Source organism: Brachycentrus maculatus, unplaced genomic scaffold (genome assembly GCF_059751285.1).
Source record: "Brachycentrus maculatus isolate JH-2025_06_01 unplaced genomic scaffold, ASM5975128v1 h1tg000053l, whole genome shotgun sequence".
NCBI lineage: Eukaryota > Metazoa > Arthropoda > Insecta > Trichoptera > Brachycentridae > Brachycentrus > Brachycentrus maculatus.
Window position 1 is genome coordinate 71,471 of NW_028280807.1, and position 24,372 is coordinate 95,842.

Genomic DNA, 24,372 nt, shown 5'->3' on the forward strand with positions numbered 1-24,372 from the left:
CCAAGAATGAGAAATCCGTTGAAGCCATTTAAAACTAAATCTTTACAAGCAGAAAACGGTTGAAACCATTTAAAACTAAAACCATAAATGCACCTTAGAACTAAATCCAAGAATTGGATAGCCGTTGAAACAATTTAAAACTAAATCCAACAATAAGAAAACTATTATATAGTTATAGCCATTAAAAACTGAAACCCAACTAAGTAATTAACAGTAAGATAGAATAGAGAATATGTTGATTTTAATAGTATGGAGAAGGATACAAAGATTGGCGATTGGCTTATTATCCGTTTTTAATAACTTTTCACTACAAGGTAAATTTGAAAGTCAATTTTAAAAGCCCTTCAGTCTCTTTTGGTCAATTTATTTCAAATATGCAAACACGGACCTTAAAATTACCATACAAAATTGCCGCTTGTATTTTCGATAGTTTATTTTCATGTAATTATTTGCAAAATTTAATATGCAGTCTGAATCGTTTTTTGGCAATCTTCTTCGGGTTTTGTTTGAGTAATTGCACCAACATTTATGCTCGAATACCTTTGTAATGATCTGCAGTTTGGTCCATGGATATTTTATGGTAAATATCCATGATACCCATAAATTATTGAAACAAAAATATTGAAATTTGGATGTGTTCATATGTCCAGTCTCAAGGGTTTAAAAAAATAAATGTATTAGTTGCCTTTGAAAATTTTCCTTGCTTTTTTTTAGATACGTATACAAGGGTTTATAGCATATTTAGTTTATATTATATGTCTTAAAAATGATAGTGGATGTGAATACTTAATAATATTTTTTTAAGTTGATCCCTAAAAACAATACAACAGACATAATGGATCACATAACTCATTGTCACATAGCTCATTTATTTGTCGTGTCTTATTTTCTAAATAAGACACCACTAATCTGATAGATCTTTATGTCTTTATTACCTCATCAGTTTTTGTTAACTGCATACCTTCTTTTGCACATTCTGTTTCCAATTTAAATATTTCTAAAAGGGATTTAACAAAAAAATATGACTCACCCTCATGAATGGACTTCTTTTCGGCAGCAGATCTCTGGGAAGGCTGCTAAGGTCACCAGGAAGAGTCTTCAAATCCCTTTTGATCAACCCTTTATTTTCTATCTCTTTACCCCCATCTTCTTTACCACTCGGAGTTGGACTGATAGGCTTGTCCAAGTCTTCTCCGTGAGAGATAAGATCGCCAGAAATCCTAGACTCATTCCTGGATGTTGGAGACAGACTCCGAGAGATGTCAGACAAGTTTCTAGTGCTGTCTGAGTTCCTGGACAGGTCGTCAGATCTGGAGAACTCATCTCGACTCTCAGATGAGTCGTCGAAGGTGTGCGACACTTTTACGACACTTTTTTCGGTGTACGGCGACACGCAGCGCGAACCTATGGACAGTTTATCAGAACTCGTTGACCCGTTGTCGAAGTTGAGGGAAATCTTCTCGAAGGTCGGCGAAGCCTCCGGATTGATGTAGACCTTGCCCAAGAACGGCGACTGGCTAGCCGAATTGATGGACACGCGCGTCGGCGACACACTCGTGGAATTGATGTAGATCTTGCCCGTGTGGGACGACAGGCTGTCGGAAATGATGGACACTTGGCCGGAACTCGGCGACATGTTCATATGATCGCGTTCCACGTCGATAACTCTAAACTTTGCCTCTCCCATATTTCACTCACATTATCAGCACTGCACTACTTTTTCAACATGCACCTTTCACAACTCTTTATACACACTATCTTCCTCTTCTTCTCCGCATGGTTTGAGGTCTTTGGTATCTTATCTGAAATCATAAAGTAATTTTGCTGAGATTAGATTAATAAAATGTCTCAGCGAAGTGCAATAACGATTATGAACGTAATAGAACTGATAAGAAACGGATTAAAAAGTGTCAACAATGTGATCATCGATTGTTCTAACGCGTAGTATTTGATATCATCAATTTTGGTATTTATAGTCCAAGCGAATAAACCCATTTTTAGGTCGACCTTCAAAGAAAAAAATAGGCTCATCATTTTGTGTGTGTCCAAATCCTTGTTCATAAATCTCTACTTAGGAGTTATTAAAGGTAAGGATCTTGCATACATTTAAAATATTGTAATAACATTTCTTGGTGGAACTGCATTTTTTATAATAAAATAACAACTATATAGTTTATTTAAACGGTGACCGGGTTTCGTCGTCACCGATATCATCAGACGGATCTGTCAGACGGACCTAGATGTAGTCGGTAGCGAGAAACCCCGGTCACTGTTCAAATAAAATATATGTGGAAAAAACTATATACTCGTAACTGTTATTATTTTATTATGTATTGAATTATATATTATATTATATATTTAAAAGAGTGTCTGTTGAATAAAAAGGCTTAATCAAATCAACCATAGATACTGAAGCGAACTCTCACATAAAGTGTGTTTATTTCAATTTCATACTATTTCTGTGAGGTAATCTGTGAAGGTGAAAAAGGTATCAAATAGTGGTGGAACCGAGAAACTCTGACTTAAGAGACTGCGACACTAACCACGGGACCACAACCCGACACATCTTGCATTCTGTTACATCTATCATGACTCTCAACATCTCCTATCTCCATATTGGCAGAATGTTGCCAATATGTTGATTGTTTTGACCCGGTCAGGCCCGGTAGAAAGTAGGTAAGTGTAAACATTTAATTGATAAATAAAATTAAGACTGGTCACTTCATTATGCAGATACCAGATACGCAGGCATTCATCGAATACCTGTTGAACGACATACTTTTGGAATTTTGTATGCCAGGTAAATGGAACTGATGAAACCGCTTATATGGAGAGGATTTACGGAAATATATAAATAATATATAAGTATATATATATATATATATATATATATATATATATATATATATATATATATATATATATATATATATATATATATATATATATATATATATATATATATATATATATATATGTATATATATATATATATATATATATATATATATATATATATATATATATATATATATATATACTCAATATTTGTTAATATTACATCATTTTGAGTGTGTCCAAATACTTGTTCACAAAATCTGGATTATCTCCAATTACAGGAGTTATTTTCATATAAAAATAACTCCTGTAATTGGAGATAATCCAGATTTTGTGAACAAGTATTTGGACACACTCAAAATGTTGTAAATAAATTATCTGGTCAAATTATAAGCTTAATAATAAAAATGAAAATGTTATTTTCTGGCGTTTCTCATGTGTGTGATTATAATCCAGGATTCAGACCTCACATACTTATATAAGAGTTTCTGCTTAGTAAAAAGCTTCTTTACATCTCACCAATAGATGTCTCGAGTGAAGTTCTAGTGATTCAAGAACAAGGTTTCTAAATTGGTTCATATTTATAGAACTTCCAAGAATTTGAGTAGTGTGGTTGTCAATAATGGGTAGAATTGGTGAATGTTACACGTGTGTAAAATGATCCCTTAAACCAGCCTATGACGGTCGTCAGCCCCGTAAATGCCCAGAATTCCATATTCTTCTTCATTTTTGATGAGATATCAAAAAATAATATGTTAATATTAAATAGAGAGAACACATCCCATTCCTCGCCATAACACATCATTCTTCAGTAATTCTTTCTCTGTCCAATCGGCCAGACTATGGAATGAATTACCTCTCCGCGTAAACAAATGCACCTTTTCTTAATAACTTTTAAGAAACGTCTGAGACTTTACAATTTATCATTAGAATCCTAACTGTCCATCAAACCTCCTCCCTTAGTTTTTCCCTCTACCTCCTTCCCTTAACTCCTTTTTTCCTTTGCCCTCCTTATTATCATCTTTTGTAATTTATATTTTTTTATGTCAATTTGTAATTTACGATTTTTTTTAATGTTCAAGTACTATCTACCCCCTGATTGCAAACAGCCACATATGGTATCAAACGTTTTGATCAATATCACTAGTCTGTTTTTGGTTTGTTGGAAGATATTGCTTTTTAGCAATAAGCCCGCCAATGAACTTATTTATTTTCTGTACATGTTTAAATAAATAAATAAAATTGTTATTATCGGATTGAAGAAGCAGCTAGCGTCACTAATGGCGCGTCAAATCACGGATTCCGGTGGCAAACAAAATAAACTCATATTATTAGCAAAAAACTGTTAAAATGGCGATAACTGCAAGAAAAATAACCCATTTCCTCAATTCGTTCCGCAAGGTCAAGACACAGTGTGTGATCGGGGCCAGACATGGCTAACTCACAAAAAAGCAAAACAATACAAGTGTCTTCTAAAAATTCTCAGAACGAGCCAAATCAATGAATAATTCTGGTGATGCGTTATTATTGGCTAATAAATTAATATGAAAAATCACAAGACTATCGGTAGCATTCTTATTGAAATCTGTAAAGAAGTAAGGGAGATATAAAGGTTTAAACTTTAGACAGTTGAATAAAACGAAAAACGGACACCGCTATACGTCATAAAATTTTACGTCATTGGGTGTGTTATGGGGCGTAACCCTTTATGTATCTGCTTTATAGAGCTGTAATAGAAGTAGTGTGAATTCGTTTCTGTGACGTCATTCGTAACCAATTTACGAAAACAACGTTTTTACGAAGGGGAATTTTGCAAAAGAAAAATATTGATTATATCGGCTGTTATAAACGCAAAATGAGTATTACACAATCCTTTATAGGTTAAGTATGTTAAATTAAATATTCAACCAGGGTAATAATACCCTATGGATGAAATTAGTTTCAAATCACAATTGAGATTGTATCCAAATCCTTGTTCACTAATATACGTTTCTCTACTTATTTTTTAACCTTTTTTAGCATTTCAACATAGATGAAGAAGAATATGGAAATCTGAGTATTTACATGGCTTATGACCTAGGCTATGGAAGTGATCACTAAACACACATTCATTCATTCTACCTATGATTGACAACCACACTAATTTTTTGGAAAACCTACATATATGATCAAAAACGTGACCATTTTTACACTTAATTTACATCATATATACATATATATATATATATATATATATATATATATATATATATATATATATATATATATATATATATATATATATATATATATATATATATATATATATATATATATATATATATATATATATATATATATATATATATATATATATATATATATATATATATATATATATATATATATATATATATATATATATATATATATATATATATATATATATATATATATATATATATATATATATATAAATATATATATAAATATATATATATATATATATATGTATATATGTATATATATATATAAATATATATATATATATATATATATATATATATAGGAGGTTAAAAACATTGTTAACTTTGTGGCACGGTATACTAACTTTAAACATGCAAAAAACAGAGCGTTGAGGTTGTCTACCATCTCTGCCTACCCCTGCGGTGAAGTGGCGTGATGGCTAGTTAGTAAGTTATTTACAACGTTTTGAGTGTGTCCAAATACTTGTTCACAAATCTGGATTATCTCCAATTGTAGGAGTTATAACTCCTGTAATTGGAGATAATCCAGATTTGTGAACAAGAATTTGGACACACTCAAAACGATGTAAATAAACTAACTGGGCAAATTATATATACTAATAATAAAACCCTTATCCGCACCCCAATGGTGCAACGAGGACTGTGTCATATAAACGCAGTATTATCTTGATCATTTACACATGAAGGAAAGGTGATCAGCCCTCCGCTTCAGGTACCAGTCCATGTTAATATTGAATAAATATTACAGTGAAAAAATCACTTATATTTATTTTACCCCCCTTGGGAATCGAACCCGGGACCTCCAGAACGGTAGCCGAGCATGCTGACCATTACACTACGGAGGCGGTCAAATTATAAGCTTAAATAATAATGATGAAAATGATATTTTCTGGCGTCTCTCACGTATGTGATTTTAATCCAGGATTCACTTACTAAAAAGAGATATTTTTCATATAGTTATTATTTTCTTCATCTTTGATGAGATCGAAAAAAAAATAGTATGTTAGTTAGTTACTTGCTAACTAGTATTTGATTTAGTTTGAGACCCAGTCCAATGCCTTTAGGAACACCGCGAGTAGCGTGGTACGTACCTACTCACATTGTTACGCTTTGAGCGCACAGACCAAGGTCTATACATTTAATTTTACTTTGAATAGATTTGAGTAGCATTCATTCATAGATTTAACAACTGGACCGTACATGTTACGTAAAGCTTACTTCATATACATACAACTGCAAATTAATTCCGGTTAAGTAAATTCAGAAAAAAACTAAACGTATAGTCGTAGAAAGAGAGATTGTAAAGACAAACATTGTACTAGATACAGGGTTTTCACTGCAAATTGGACGTTCAACAAAAAAGATTAGACTTTATATTATAAAGAAAGTTAGAATTGAAAAAATAAATTTTAAGTACCAAGTACTCATTTCAATTCAATTCAATTTTAATTTCAATTTATTCAATAAAAAAAATAATATATACATAACAAACAATATTCAAGGCGTACATATTAAAAGTAAAAGTAAGCAAGAAGACTTAAAGGTGTAGAAGAATCCCGCTTCGGAAAACTCCTTCGGACACATGGAACAGATCAATATCCAATGTGATATTGTTCAACATAGCGGTAGCTCTTCCTACAGGCATAACCATCGGCAGGTTGGTCCTGTGTATAGGAATGTGAAACAATCTATGCCGACGCTGTCTTAGGTAACTATCGGGAACATACAGACCAATGCTCCGGATAATTTCAGGATTATCGATCATACCGCGCAACAATCAATAAAAATGCGTAATTAAATACACATTCCTTCTAGTCTCTAAACTATTGTAGCCAAGCATACCCTGGAGAAACTGGGTCGGGTAGAGCCAAGGATAATAGCCGTACTCTCTCATGTAGAGATACCTCAAAAACTTCTTTTGGACTTTCTCTACCATAAGAGAGTACTTAAGCTCGTGTGGCCCCCAAATCATGGAGCCACTCTCGAGTCTACTTCGCACCAAGGAGTTATAAAGAGTGAGAGAGTCATGATTCCAAGTAGTATTGAAAATATTGTCTGAAAACTTGAGTACATCGCGCGCACTAAGACTGCGGGCCGCGCAGGCTTGCCAACTTGACGACTACGGTCCAAACAAAATTCTTTTTAAAAAAAAATCTGATTCTTATAAAAACCGCCCAAAACTGGCATAAAGGTATATTTTTTGTAGTACTTTTTTTGCATTTTTGGACTGAGTAGATTCTATTTAGTCCAAAATGCAAAAAAAAACATACTACAAAAATGTCCCTTACTGTGTTTTAAGTTTGGACAGCCGATATGGCCAGGACAGTACATTCATCTCTTCTTAGTGAAACCCTATTGAAATTAGAGTAATTACTACTCAGGTTGGAATGCAATGGTAGTCGGGTTATGATGAGCCAGTAAATAGTACACAGTCTACAGTCTACACCATCGAACCTACTGACCCAATCACCAACTCGAGGAATGAGAGTGAGAACATAACAACACAGCAGGCAGGACCGAATCAGCTTCTACAATAATTTTATTTCCTTTTTTTGCGTTTGAAGTGAAATTTCTTTTCCCCTAAGGTAGACAGTCGACTCCCGGGCAGACCGCTAAAGAAATGCATTGACAGCTGGGAATTGACATCGCAGGAGGCTAATATCTTTAAAAAACAGGCCACAAGGCCTACACCAAGAAGAAAAATAAGGTTTACGAAAGAAAAAAATAGATAATACGGAGACATAAGAGATGTATATATATTATTTTTTGACATCTCATCAAAGATGAAGAAGAATATGGAAGTCTGGGCATTTACGGGGCTGACGACCCTCATAGGCTGGTTCAAGTGATCACTTTACACACGTATAACATTCACCAATTCTACCCATTATTGACAACCACACTACTCAAATTCTTGGAAGAATTATATATATGAACCAATTTAGAAACCTTGTTCTTGAATCACAAGAACTTCACTACAGACATCTATTGGTGAGATGTAAAGAAGCTTTTAATTAAGCAGAAACTCTTATATTAGTATGTGAGGTCCGAATTCTGGATTATAATCACACACATGAGAAACGCCAGAAAATACCACTTTCATTTTTATTATTTAAGCTTATAATTTGACCAGATAATTTATTCACAACATTTTGAGTGTGTCCAATACTTGTGCACAAAATGGAGCTCGTTGGAGATAATCCAGATTTTGTGAACAAGTATTTGGACGCACTCAAAATGTTGTAATATGTATATGTTTAACTTTAACGTGTGGGTAATACAATAGACGTATTAATTTGAGATTTAGATATTTTGAACATATGTATATTATTTGGAAAAATAAAAAGACTCTATTTTTTTTTATCCACTCACTTTAAAAAAATCAAAAACCTAGTTACGGCAACAACGTATTGCCCTCACCAGGGTTTGTTTTATAACTAAACAGACATATAAAAGAAACAGTGAACAAATTATTGGGTTTCGACAAGAATAGGGGTCGGGGTAGTTGTGTTTTAAGTGGGGTAGGAGCGGTGAAGGGGGTAATTGTGGTTTTAGGCTGGGTTTGATTTTAGAGGAAAAATATTAAAAATGTGACTTCGACTTAAATTTATTTGATTACTGATTATATTTATGTTCTGTTTAACTGCTTTTTTATTTTTAAATCTTCCAAATTATATTTATTTTTACTTTTCATTGCTTGTGTATATGATAATTTTATTATTTATTGACTCGGCGTTAACTTTGTGGAATAAAATGATTATTTTATTAAAATTTAACACTTCAATAATCCACTTTAATGAATTTTATTTATATATACGACTAGTTTCGAAAACGACAGATGTTTTCATCTTGTGGTACAAATTAAAACTAACAAACGAAAAATATATTTAGGTGTATATATAGGTTAATAAATATAGGGAGGGGGGTTTGTATATACACCTAATATATACCTAAATATATTTTTTGTTTGTTAGTTTTAATTTGTACCAGAAGATGAAAACATCTGTCGTTTTCGAAACTAGTCGTATGTATAAATAAAACTCATTAATGTGGTATATTCAAGTGTTTAATTTTAATAAAATATGATAATTTTATTTATTTATGTTTTTGGATCATCGCTTCTCGTTTATTTTTCTAGTTCCAGTTCATCTCTGTAACCTTTATTATAAAACGCATACCTCAAACCTGTTCCGCGGATAGCGGTGTCGCCGTACATATAATACCATACAATCCGCGCGGTACAACGCGTAACCTTTCCGCGGTATTTCCAGACACCTCTCGCACTATGGTCTCCTGGCAGCCATCACCATCGGCTGCCATTATCCGCCATCGATCCATAGTGCCGGTGACGTCACTCGGACGATATATCATCGCTATGGCCTTCGGACTGCCACTTACTATGGATGCTAATCGATACGCACATGTATTTATCACATGTGAAGTGCATACCATGTGAGAACACACCTTCAGTTTAAGTTGTATTGGAAAATTGCATCGTATCTACAATTATCACAAAAAAACTAGCTGACTAACTAACCATCATCACGCCGCTTCTCCGCAGGGGTAGGCAGATGATAGAACGCCACACCAATCTTACTTTGCAAACATTCTTCGCTTCATTCACATTCATGCATTCTCGTCGATTATTCCAACTCCTGACCTGTACGCTTTAAAGTATTTGAAATATTTGATAATGCAAAGTTTTTTTTCTTCTCTAGTTGTTCTACTACCATTACAATTCGAACATCTATTTTACAACGTTTTACCGCACATTCGTCTGAGAGAAGGCATTTCGACTGCATTCAATCTACTTAAATCCATCTTATTCCCATGCTTCACTTCCAAACATTATGGTTGGAACCAGGACTCTGTTGTGTATGTCAGTTTAGCTTTTGCTGATAGTAATAATAATAAAGCCCTTATCCGCACCCCAATGGTGCATAGGGCACTGTCTCATATTAACGCAGTGTTATCTTAATCGTTTACACATGAAGGAAAGGTGATCAGCCCTCCGCTTCAGGTACCAGTCCATGGTAATATTGAATAAATATTACAGTGAAAAAATCACTTATTTAATTACCCCCCTTGGGAATCGAACCCGGGACCATTACACTACGGAGGCGGACAGAGTTGCTGATAGAGTTTGACTATCTATAACTAAATTCAGTGCACTATTCACTCTGTTCCCAGCATTCTCTCTCTCTTTTTTTTCATTATCAATTTAATCCCCAGAAAACATACTTCTCATATATATACGAAATCGTTGGGTAATATATCCAAAATAAAACAAGGTTTTTGTTGGATTGAATTCGACATTTATTTATGTATATCTTAATATTAAGATATACATAAATAAATGTAAAATTCAATCCAACAAAAACCTTGTTTTATTTTGGATATATTACCCAACAATTCAATATGGAATTCTACCAACTGTCTGCAGTTACAATAAATATACGAAATTATCTGCCAGTCCCAAAGTTTTTCCATAATATATATATATATATATATATATATATATATATATATATATATATATATATATATATATATATATATATATATACATATATATATATATATATATATATATATATATATATATATATATATATATATATATATATACATATATATATATATAAATATATATATATATATATATATATATATATATATATATATATATATATATATATATATATATTTATATTTTATATAAATATATATATATATATATATATATATATATATATATTTATATATATATATATATATATATAAATATATATATAGAAATACATATATTTATCAATATATTACACGCGTCGACCCTGAATGTCAAATGTATCAAAAAACATCTGATATTAACGCGGTTTGTAATTGATACGAAGTTTGTATATATTAACATTTAAAACCCTGCGCGAATCTGCCAAATAAAAAACATTGACAGTGTTTACAAAAAGCATACTTAAAACATATTTGAATACCTAATCGGTTTTTTACGGGTTGGATTAGGCTCGCAGAACTCTGTCCAAATACCAACGAGTTTTTTGTTTGCGTTTAACGTATAACAACACATTCAACCTTCACGATATTGACAAAACAATGTTTGGTATTTTTTGTATATACAAGGATTGTTGCCATCAAAAATAAGGGAGACAGACACTCCTTTGAACAACATCAAAATTTTTCAGTTGTGCACGTTTTCGGAATGCCCTGAAAAATACTATATCACAGCAAAAGAGGCATATTTTTAACTTAATATATACCCGCTACAGGGCAGAAAGTGTTGTTTTTGCATTTTGAAGAAAAGGTATTGTTTAATTATTTTTTAATAATAATAATAAAACCCTTATCCGCACCCAATGGTGCATAGGGCACTGCGTCATATAAACGCAGTGTTATCTTGATCGTTTACACATGAAGGAAAGGTGATCAGCCCTCCGCTTCAGGTACCAGTCCAGGGTTATATTTAATAAATATTACAGTGAAAAAATCACTTATATTTATTTTACCCCCTTTGGGAATCGAACCCGGAACCTCCATAACGGTAGCCGAGCGTGCTAACCATTACACTACGGAGGCGGACACGGAATTATTTTTTAAATAAACTAAATATTTTTCAAATGGAGAAAAAACATTCAGGTTTAGCCTAAAAAGATCTGTTGCACAGTAAAAAAGTTCTAAAAGTTGCTTGATATTTATGTTTAATACATTTTATTATATCTTTAAACTTTAAAAACAATCTCCTGAAAAATCTAGTTTTTTGATATATGACGTTGTTGAAAGGAGTGAGCGATATATTAAGGTGAGGAAATGCAATTGAGATGGTATGAGCACGAACAGAACTTGATCATGTTGTGGACCAGATAATAACTGTGGATTTACCTCGAAAGAATTCTAGAGGAAGACCAAAGAATTCATGATAACATGATAATGTTATGAGAAGTTAACGGTTAAATGATTTGGGACTCTTGCTAGAAGACATGGGTTATTATACCTGTTTATTGTTTTTTTTATATTTTGCCATGTATTAGTTTTGGTTATTTTTAAAAAATCTTTTTGGTACTTTATTATTTGTGTTCCAGTCTTGTTAACCTTAATTTCATGTCCCAAAATGAGAAATAGAAATTACTCATCGGGAATATAATATATATATATATATATATATATATATATATATATATATATATATATATATATATATATATATATATATATATATATATATATATATATATATATATATATATATATATATATATATATATATATATATATATATATATATATATATATATATATATATATATATATATATATATATATATATATATATATATATATATATATATATATATATATATATATATATATATATATATATATATATATATATATATATATATATATATATATATATATATATATATATATATATATATATATATATATATATATATATATATATATATATATATATATATATATATGACTTATGTATGTAATATATTTTGAAAAATAAAATAATAAACCAGCCAAATGCCATTGGAACATCTACCATACATGGTTTTGCCACACTGGGAGATCGCATTTCGACTGCATTCAGTCTACTTTCATCCTTTTGTCACTAACTTCACTCTTTTCTTCCATACTTTATTCTAAGTCCATATTAATATTCCATTGTTTGCAAAGCACCCATGTCTGCTAGCAAGAGTCCCATATCATTTAACCATTAACTTCTCATTATCATCAGAACCATTTGTCATCAGAAATGGCCGTAATTGCGGGAAATAAATTACGAAGACAATCGTTTGAACTTTCGAAACGGCAGATGGACCTTTTCTATGGATGCGCAGAGAACATAGTAAGCTTCTCACTTTTCAATATAGTCATTAGGTTATTGCAAAAGTGGTACAACGATCTGAAGTTAAAAGTGATTTAGTTGCTTATTCGTATAAATGAGAGGTTTTTTAGGCCCAGCATTCGTAAAGTCGCAACTTATTTTTTTCTAAATCCAGGTAACATTTTACGTGATGAAAAAACGAAAAAATGAAAAAACCGTGTTTTTCACAAAACAAGGTTTTTTCATTTAAAGAAAAGATTTTATTCGAAATAATTCTATGGTTTTAAAAAGAAAAAAGCAGTTGAAAGGTTTGGAGTTAAAAAAAATATGTAAAAATATTTATTTTTGATGCTTACCTTCCGAAAGCAGAAGTCATAAATAAACTCAAGTGGTATAAAAACAATTGTTTTCTTTAATAATTTTTTTAAATATTTATGTTTATAATTTTTTTAAATGTATATTCTAAAAAACAAAAAATATATATCCTAATAGTTTTTTTTAATTGGGCGTGAAGAGACATGTGACCGCTCCGGTGGTCATCGGAGCGATGAATGCGATTTAACGAATGATGGGCCTTAATCAAAACTTGAAATTGAACGAGCAAAAATGCAAATAGCGTTTAAAGCTAAAGCTTTAAGCAATAAATTGTCATGAATTACAAACAAAAAGCAAATTTTGTATTTGATATATCGCTCACTCCTTTCAAGAACGTCATAAATCAAAAAACATGATTTTTCAGGAGAACGTTTTTAAAGTTTGAAAATAAAATACAATGTATTAAAAATAAATATCAAGCCACTTATCGAACTTTTTACTGTGCAACAGATCTTTTATGTAAAATCTAACGGTTTTTTCTCCATTTGAAAAATATTTAGCTTATTTTAAAAAATTATTAAACAATACATTTTTTTCAAAATGCAAAACCAACACTTTCTGCCCTGTAGCAGGTAAATATTAAGTTTAAAAATATGCCTCTTTTGCTGGGATATAGTACATTTTCTGGGCATTCCGAAAACATGCACAACTCAAAATTGACGTTTTTTGATTTATGACGTTCTTGAAAAGAGTGAGCGATATGTGAGCAAAGTTTACGAATGTCATTTATTATTCCTATATACTCGTTTATTTATATAGTTTTTAATTAATTGCTTCAGCAGTCACTTGGCGATAATTTTTATCAATTTTAAATCTAAGTTTTACTTGTTAAATACCACTATTTCATTTAAACAGTGTTCGAAAATGACCATAGACTACAACAAATAGAGCTGCCAATAATTCGGCAATGACACCAACACTAAAATAACTCCATCGTTTCTGTGACGTCATTCATTGCCAACTTACGAAAATAACGTTTTTTCGAAGGCGAATTTTCCAAAAGAAAATTATAAACAAAAATATTAATTATATCGGCTGTTATAAACACTTCACGAGTCTTATACAATCCTTTATAGGTTGAGTATGTTAAATTAGATATTCCTCCCGTCTGACAAAGATCCATTATTTTGCGTTTAATACATTTGGCAGTTTCTCATTTCATCTCTGTCAACCTATGACTGGTGTATATTATATACAGTGGCGGTACTTCCCTAGAAGCCCAAAAGCCCGGCTTGCCAAACAACTCCAAATAAAAATGACTAAATCTAGACCAAATGATTAAAAATACATAATTAATGTATGACTGTTTTTCAATTATCGCTCGCTTATGATTATTAAACACTATGCATGCCATTATATGGCGATGGTACTTATTGGTGATGGTTGATATCTGGGGAAGATATTTTATTATAGTGAACATTTTCTTTATTCAAAGTTACATGTACCTTACAAAAGTTACATGTAATACATACACATAATAATACGTACTTATTTTTACAATGATTACAATACATTGTTTATATTTATAATACTTTCTGGGTGCTTACTATACTGGGAATGATATCGCTCACTCCTTTCAAGAACGTCATAAATCAAAAATCGTCAATTTTCAGTTGTGCATGTTTTCGGAATGCCCAGAAAATGTACCATATCCCAGCAAAAGCGGCATATTTTTAACTTAATATTTACCCGCTACAGGACAGAAAATGTTGTTTTTGCATTTTGAAGAAAAGGTATTGTTTAATTATTTTTTAAGCATACTTAATATTTTTCAAATGGAGTAAAAACCTTCAGGTTTTATCTAAAATGATCTGTTGCACAGTAAAAAGTTCAATAAGTGGCTTGATATTTATTTTCAAAACATCATGTTATATTTTTAAACTTTAAAAACGTTCTCCTGAAAAATCAAGTTTTTTGATTTATGACGTTCTTGAAAGGAGTGAGCGATATGAGGTGAAGAAATTATAGGTACATCATATATTCACGAATGTGAAAAATAATTCGTTTGCCTTACTGGTTAACTCTAGGCACGCCACTGATTGTATACAATGCATTTTTTCCATAGACAGATCATTTTGAAAGATATCCATAGAAGGAAACCATTATTGACATTTTCAATAGCAAAATTTTACATTACAAAAAACATCGTGGATTTATTATTATATGTTAACAGTGTGCACAAATAATATGAAAAGTCTAACTGTATTCTATCCGCCTTCATGGTGTCGTGGTTAGTGCATTTGGCAACTGTGCTGGAGGTCGCAAGTTCGAATGGTGGTAATATTAAATGATTTTTATCTTATCTCGCCAATAGATGTCTCTAGTGAAATTCTAGTGATTCAAGCACTATGTTTCGAAATTGGACCATATAACTTGAAGTTCCAAGAATTTGAGTAGTGTGGTTGTCAATCATGGTGAATTGTTGGTGAATGTTACACGTGTGTAAAGTGATCACTTAAAGCCAGGTCTTAAGTTCTGTAAATGCCCAGACTTCCATATATGTTGTCAAAAATGTATCTCTTAATTGGAGATAATCCAGATTTGTGAACATGTATTTAGACACACTCGAAACATTGTGTTATGTCAGTGCTGAAATTATTACATGATTGATATTTCATTGTCTTTGATTTCCGCCTCCGTGGTGTAATGGTCAGCGAGTTTAGCTACCGCGCTGGAGGTCCCGGGTTCGATTCCCAGGGAGGGGGAGTTAAAATAAACATTAGTAATTTTACACAGTAATATTTATTTAATATTACCCTGGACTGGATCCTGAAGCGCAAGAGTTATCACTTTGCCTTCATGTAAGTAACGTTCAAGATTAATAATAATAATAATAAAACCCTTATCCGCACCCCAATGGTGCATAGGGCACTGCGTCAAATAAATGCAGTGGATCGTTTACACATGAAGGAAAGGTGATCAGCCCTCCGCTTCAAGTACCAGTCCAGGGTAGTATTGAATAAATATTACAGCGAAAAAATCACTCATATTTATTCTTACCCCCCCTGGGAATCGAACCCGGGTCGTCCAGAACGGTAGCCGAGCGTGCTGACCATTACACTACGGAGGCGGACAAAATTACACGTTCAAGATTACACTGCGTTAATTATATCCAGTGCCCTATGCACCATTGGGTACGGATAAGGGTTATAAGTAAGTATAAAGTAGTAAGTAGGTACTAACTATTAATATCAAGCAATATCCTATTAAACACAGTTTTTACGACACATATTTTTTCAAATTTGCATTCAATTATGATTGAAATCGTTTTGTTCGCAGTGTAGGAGTTCAAATTCTGATATCGACTGCCCACCGAGATCAATTTATTACTGTTTTACATATAAATTAACAAAAAAACTAAGTACCTACCCAGTTAGATTATCAAATTTGTTCTTAACCTTCATCTGAAATAGCATGATCCCACGACGAGGTACTAACAGCGTCATCTCAGAAGTAAACACAAAATTAATACAAAAATAATCTTTTTGTACATATAACACAAAATTTTGCATGTGTCCTAACACTTGTTCACATATCGCTTACTCCTTTCAAGAACGTCATATTTTAAAAAACTTGATTGTTCAGGAGATCGTTTTCAAAGTTTAAAATATAATAAAATGTAATTAAAAATAAATATCAAGCCACTTATTGAACTTTTTACTGTGCAACAGATCTTTTAGGTAAAACCTGAAGGTTTTTTCTCCATTTGAAAAATGTTTAATAAATTAAAAAAAATAATTAAACAATACCTTTTCTTCAAAATGCAAAAACAACATTTTCTGCCCTGTAGCGGGTAAATATTAAGTTAAAAATATGCCTTTTTTGCTGGGATATAGTACATTTTCTAGGCATTTCGAAAACATGCACAACTGAAAATTGACGAATTTTGATTTATGACGTTCTTGAAAGGAGTGGGTGAAATGTGGATTATTTCCAATCAGAAGTTATTTTTACATAATTTTTTGACTTCATCTCAACATAGATGAAGAAAAATGTGGAAGTCTGGTAATAGGTTTGTTTGAAAGTGATCACTTTACACACGTGTTACATTCACCAATTCTACCCATGATTGACAACCACACTACTCAAATTCTTGGAAGTTCTATAAGTATATATGATCCAATTTTGAAACATTGTACATTAATCACTTAGGATTTCACTAGAGACATCTATTGGTTAGATGAATAAGCTATTTTATTGAGCAGAAACATTTTCATTAGTATGTGAACTCAGAATCCTGGATTATAATCACATACACGAGAAACGGTAGACTCTATCCTTTTCATTTTATTATTTTAGCTTTTAATTTGACCAGTTTATTCATTTAAATCATTTTAGTGTGTCCAAATTCTCGTTCACAAATGTGAAAAGTTGCTCCCTTAACGAGCGACATTTCGCATAACGAGTAACAGAGAAAGGACAATTCCCCTTTTACGACATTCACTTGTGAGCCGGGACTTCCGAGCCAGTCAACAAAAAATGTTTCGCTTAACGAGTAAGATTGCTGGTAACGAATTGCGCTCGTTATGAGAGGTTCCACTGTGATTGGAATTAGGAACAGAGAGAGACCGATGAAAACTTGGCATGATCAAGTATGTCAAGTGCTTGATAGTGGTCAAGTGAGGAGTCGGGATGATTGGAATGTCGCTCACTCCTTTCATGAACGTCATAACTAAAAAAAACTGTATTTTCAGGAGAACGTTTTTAAAGTTTAATAATTTTCAATTTCAATTTCAATTTATTCAATAAAAAAATAATATATACATAACAAACAATATTCAAGGCGTATATATTAAAAGTAAAAGTAAGCAAGAAGACTTAAAGGTGTAGAAGAATCCCGCTTCGGAAAACTCCTTCGGACACATGGAACAGATCAATATCCAATGTGATATTGTTCAACATAGCGGTAGCTCTTCCTACAGGCATAACCATCGGCAGGTTGGTCCTGTGTATAGGAATGTGAATAATACAATTTATGAAAAATATTTATCAAGCCAATCATTGAACTTTTTACTGTACAACAGATCTTTTTCGGTAAAACCTAAAGGTGTTTTTCTCCATTTGAAAAATATGAAGTATATTGAAAAAAATAATTAAACATAACCTTTTCTTAAAAATCCAAAAACAACACTTTCTGCCCTGTAGCGGGTAAATATTATGTTAAAAATTTGCTTCTGTTGCTGGGATATAGTACATTTTCTGGGCATTCCGAAAACATGCACAGCTGAAAATTGACGATTTTTGATTTATGACGTTCTTGAAAGGAGTGAGTGATATATGAGGAGATGTATGAATGTTGGTGAGTCAAAGATTATTTGCAAAGATAGATTGGTGAGGCGTTCTATCTCTCTGCCTACCCCTGTGAGAAAGCGAATTGATGGTTGGTTAGTTAGTTAAGTACCATAAAGTGAATGAAAAATACCTAATATGATAATCCGCGATTACCGAAGCGAAACTTTGTGACTAGTTTTTAATATCACTATTATTAATTACACATACTTTTACTTTAATTAGCTAGAATTAAAACATTTAATTTTAATGTAAATACGGTATTACAAAAGGCGACCGAATGCTGTAGAAATGCGATCTCTCAGGCTAATGTGCGGTAAAACGATGTATGATGTTCGATGATGCTAGATGTTCGAACGGTGATATAAGGAAGGAATGCAAGGCTGTGATAAGCATTATACAATAGATAAAATTAAGGAAGGTGTGTTGAGATGGTTTGGGCATGTAAATCGAATGAGTGAAGAAATAATAGTGAAACAAATTTATGAGGCGAATGTAGTTGGTTATAGAAGCAGGGGAATACCGGGAAAATCTTAGCATGATAAAGTATTCAACCCATTATAATCGTCATTAAGAAAATATTTTAGCTACTCACATTTTTTTAAATAAAAAAATACTTATAGCTATATCGTTGTACGGGGAAAACCTCGTTAATTCAATAGATGCTAAATAAATTAAATAAAATATTATATGGAAATAAAAAAAAAAATGAAAAAGAAACATGCAAGCATTACCGATGAAATTTATTTATTTATTTATTTAAACTTGTACAGAAAATAAAAAGTACATTGGCGGACTTATTGCTAAAAAGCAATATCTTCCAACCGACCAAAAACGGACCAGTGATATTGATCAAAACGTTTGATACCATATATAGCCGTTTGCAATCAGTGGGCAGATAGTACTAAATTAATTTAAAATTAAGAAGTGCGTTGAGATGGTTTGGACACGTGGAACGAACGAGTAAGGAAATAGCGACAAAACGAACTTATGACGCGAATTAAGTAAGAAAAGTCGCAGAGGAAGACAGTGAAAAGTTTTTCACTGTCTTCCTCTGTGACAGCATAATCAGGTATTTTACACACTTGAAAATGGTCAGGTAAGAAGTCGCATAATCGGCGCGTGTGTATGAGAAGTTGCACAAATCGCTCACTCCTTTCAAGAACGTCATAAATCAAAAATCGACAATTTTCAGTTGTGCATGTTTTCGGAATGCCCAGAAAATTTACTATATCCCAGCGAAAGCGGCATATTTTTAACTTAATATTTACCCACTACATGGCAGAAAGTGTTGTTTTTGCATTTTGAAGACAATGTATTGCTTCATTATTTTTTGAAATAAACTAAATATTTTTCAAATGGAGAAAAAATCTTCAGGCTTTACCTAAAAAGATCTGTTACACAGTAAAAAGTTCAATAAGTGGCTTGATATTTATTTTTAATACATTGTATTATATTTTTAAACTTTAAAAACGTTCTCCTGAAATATCAAGTTTTTTGATTTATGACGTTCTTGAAAGGAGTGGGCGAAATGCGTAAGAGGCGAAGAATATTTTCAAATACAGTGGTGAGGCGTTCTATTCTCTCTGCCTACCATGTTAAAACAATAATTTAAAAAATCTCATATCAAAACAATACAGTTTATTTAATTTTTTTATATTTTTTCTATGCAAATTGTAATCGGAGATGGCCGTTTTGTCGTTTGAGCCGAAGCTATATGTATTTCCTGTGAAGTATCACAATGGGATTTTAAAACCCGATGAAAATACAATGGGATTAAGAAGAAATAATAATATAATAGGAAAATACCATTATATTAATATTCCGACACGACGTTTTGTCATATCGGAAAAATTGACCATTTCTTAGAAATGTATTGTATTTTATAGCCAGGCATTTCAAAATTAAGAATTACATATTGTAACGTTAAATGAAATAATATTTCTAAAAGACACATGGAAAATATCAGATATTTAGGTGTTTTCAAACATCAATATTTTTATATTATTTTTTGACATCTCATCAAAGATGAAGAAGAATATGGAAGTCTGGGCATTTACGGGGCTTACGACCGTCATAGGCTGGTTTAAGTGATCACTTTACACACGTGTAACATTCACCAATTCTACCCATTATTGACAACCAATAGATGTCTCTAGTGAAGATCTAGTGATTCAAGAACAAAGTTTCTAAATTGGTTCATATATATAGAACTTCCAAGAATTTGAGTAGTGTGGTTGTCAATAATGGGTAGAATTGGTGAATGTTACACGTGTGTAAAGTGATCACTTAAACCAGCCTATGACGGTCGTAAGCCCCGTAAATGCCCAGACTTCCATATTCTTCTTCATCTTTGATGAGATGTCAAAAAATAATATAAAAATATTGATGTTTGAAAACACCTAAATATCTGATATTTTCCATGTGTCTTTTAGAAATATTATTTCATTTAACGTTACAATATGTAATTCTTAATTTTGAAATTAACTAAAACTTCTAAAAAAACACTCATAAAATCCTCGATATATACATGAGTATTAAAACACCATATTAAATTAAATGTCACCCAATATTTCAAGGTTTTAAAGGTTCCCAATTAAAGCATGGTAATAACGTATGTGATACGATCAATCCGGTAAAGGGTTGAGGAATACCTGAGATTGGTTTAAAATATTGCTACGAAAGTAAAAGTTACCTGAGAATTACGGTTTTTCAAATACAATATTATAAACACAGTAAAAGTATCACATATTTAAATATATAAAACCCTTAAGGGTTGTCACATTAAAAATAAATGTCACCTACTACTCGAGTGTTTTCATATTCAATTGAATGTCACACAATATTCAAAAGTTCCCAATGAAACTTTGACAACACTGCGATTATATGACGCAGTGCCCTATGCACCATTGGGGTGCGGATAAGGGTTTTATTATTATCATTATATTCAATAGTTCTCAATGAAACGTTGACAAATTTATACCTAAAATTGGTTTCAAAATATCACGATGAAAGTAAAAATTAAACGAGAATTAAGGTTTTTCGAATATCATGAACACGGTAAAAATATCTCATATTATAGTGAATTCAAAATTATGTTAATCTAAATATCACCAAAAAATTTATACCTATAAATTTATACAAAAAATACTTGAAAATGGTCAGATTAGGAGTCGTAACAATCGGCGGGTATTTATGAGGAGATGCATGAACGTGGAAGAGGCGAAGAATGTTTACAAAGACAGAGTGGTGTGGCGTTCTATTCTCTCTGCCTACCCCTGCGAGGAAGCGGCGTGATGGTTAGTTAGTTAGTTAGTTACCAAAAAATTCAAGGTTTCAAAAGTTCCCAATGAATGTAAAAAGTAGGATTTATATATATTAAAGTATCTCAAAGTATATTTATCTTCAATATTCTTATAATATTTTAAAGTATCATTAAAGCATTTTACAATTATCAAATTAAAATAAATGTCACCCAATATTCAAATGTTCCCAATGAAACGTCGACATATTTATACCAGATATTTGTATGATATTTCATACCTGAAATTGTTTTCAAAATATCACGATGAAAGTAAAAATTACCTGAGAATCAAGGGGTCCAAAATACCACAATCGGAGAATAATCGTGACATTTAAAGGTTTCACATGACTCACTTCACGACCAACACGAACTAAAAATCACTTCAAAACTTTTCCAAACACCAACTGATATGAACAGAAATGCGTCGCACTGACGTACAAAATTCCCAACAACGTTACAACAATACGTCGAGGTTTTCTTTAATTTACAGCGATGATTCCCACGAATATGAGGAAATTTACTGGAATTATCGGAAAACGCACTGACTGTTTGATCGATCCGCTGGCAGTCGCGATAATTTAACGTAAACTAGCGAAAGCAAAGCCGTCGACACAGCCGCACACTTTGAATATCCGCGGTCGACTGGTGACGGTTGAAAACACACTGAATACTGCATTTGCCAGTCCTAATTAAGCTCGATGCACACAGGTGTGTACAGGTAACCGTCGTCTTACGCCGGGGTTCTGTTCCGAACGCCAGTTAAATAATATCGGCGTAAAATGAACACATCGTGAATCAGCGTAAATCAAGCCGTTTACCTGTATTTCAATTATAGATTTGACATCAATTGTATGGAATAAAATGATAAATTATTATAAAAATTAAATAATTTCTTTCATTAATTGATTCGGCACTATGTGGTCTTATCTATAAATTTTTAATTTATGTTTTACCTGGTTAATAAGATTTTTTTAAAATCTATTGCGACACGTGTTCTATGCATCCCGCATTATTTTGAAACACTATATTATTTATTTAATTTAACCATGGACTGAAGCGGAGGGCTGGTCACCCTTTCTTTCTATATTAACGATCAAGATAACACTGCGTTTACATGATCCAGTGCCCTATGCACCATCGGGTGCGATAAGGGTTTGCATATTATGAAGCTATGAATTTTAGATATTAATATTTAAGTTTTCCTTAGTAATTACTAAGTAAAACATAAATTTTAAATTTATAGAGTTGTGTCCTTGGGGCGTTGAAGGATAAAGAGGGATGGGAACTGTTCCATATTTATATTTATTTAATTAAATAATAATAAACTCATAATTCACATAGAGATTACTTATAACTAGAGCGAAATCCAGAATTTGTAAAAAAAAAATTAGACACTCAAAATACTGCAAAGAATGCAGGAGAAGAGAGATTTTTTCCTCCTTTCTCCTTACATTTCAAAATACTTTTTTCTTCTCAAAACCATACATTTATTTCGAAGAAAAACTAATTATTTCACTACAAAAACGGCGTTTTAAACAAACAAAAAACTTCAATTATGTCAAATTTTACCTGGGTTCAAAGAAAATTATATTGCGGACCATCGATTATCCCGCCTTAAATAGTGATGATAAAAATAATGAATGGATTTCATAGGTGAAAATATGTCATTCGGATGAAGGCCAGTCCTAAGAATACCGAGTATGGTTTTATTTCAAAGATACGAGATTTATGAATAAAAGCCAATCGAATAATGAATCAAACTTTTCGGAATTTCTCCGCATCATAATTTTTCTATTTTATCAGCAATACTGTTTATAATATTTATCAATAATTAGACGAGTTTCGTCAATTTTATCGTGGAATTATCAGTGATATTTATCTGTCATCGATCTGCTCCAAAAATATATTGACTCATATTATATATATATATATCCGTAGCGTAATGGTCAGCACGCTCGGCTACCGTTCTGGAGGTCCCGGGTTCGATTCCCAAGGGGGGTGAAATAAATATAAGTGATTTTTTCACTGTCATATTTATTCAATATTACCCTGGACTGGGTACCTTCATGTGTCATCCATCAAGATAACACTGCGTTTATATGACGCAGTGCCCTATTCACCATTGGGGTGCATAGGGCACTGCGGATAAGGGTTAAAAATAAATAAATATATATATTTATATATATATATATATATATATATATATATATATATATATATATATATATATATATATATATAAATATATATATATATATATATATATATATATATATATATATATATATATATATATATATATATACATATATATATATATATATATATATATATATATATATATATATATATATATATATATATATATATATATATATATATATATATATATATATATATATATATATATATATATATATATATATATATATATATATATATATATATATATATATATATATATATATATA

The 24,372-nt window shown here is 31.5% G+C and overlaps 1 protein-coding gene across 1 annotated transcript; it reads right to left on the reverse strand.

Annotated features, from left to right (window-relative positions):
• Nucleotides 1-1,030: 1,030 nt before the first annotated feature.
• On the reverse strand, nt 1,031-22,545 carry LOC148311988 (uncharacterized; the record flags this gene model as incomplete). Its single annotated transcript, XM_088277983.1, has 2 exons — nt 22,183-22,545; nt 1,031-1,802 (listed from the first exon to the last, which is right to left on the reverse strand). A coding segment is annotated over exon 2 (657 nt), but the record flags the coding sequence as incomplete, so codon positions are not given.
• Between the last annotated feature and the right edge of the window lie 1,827 nt (nt 22,546-24,372).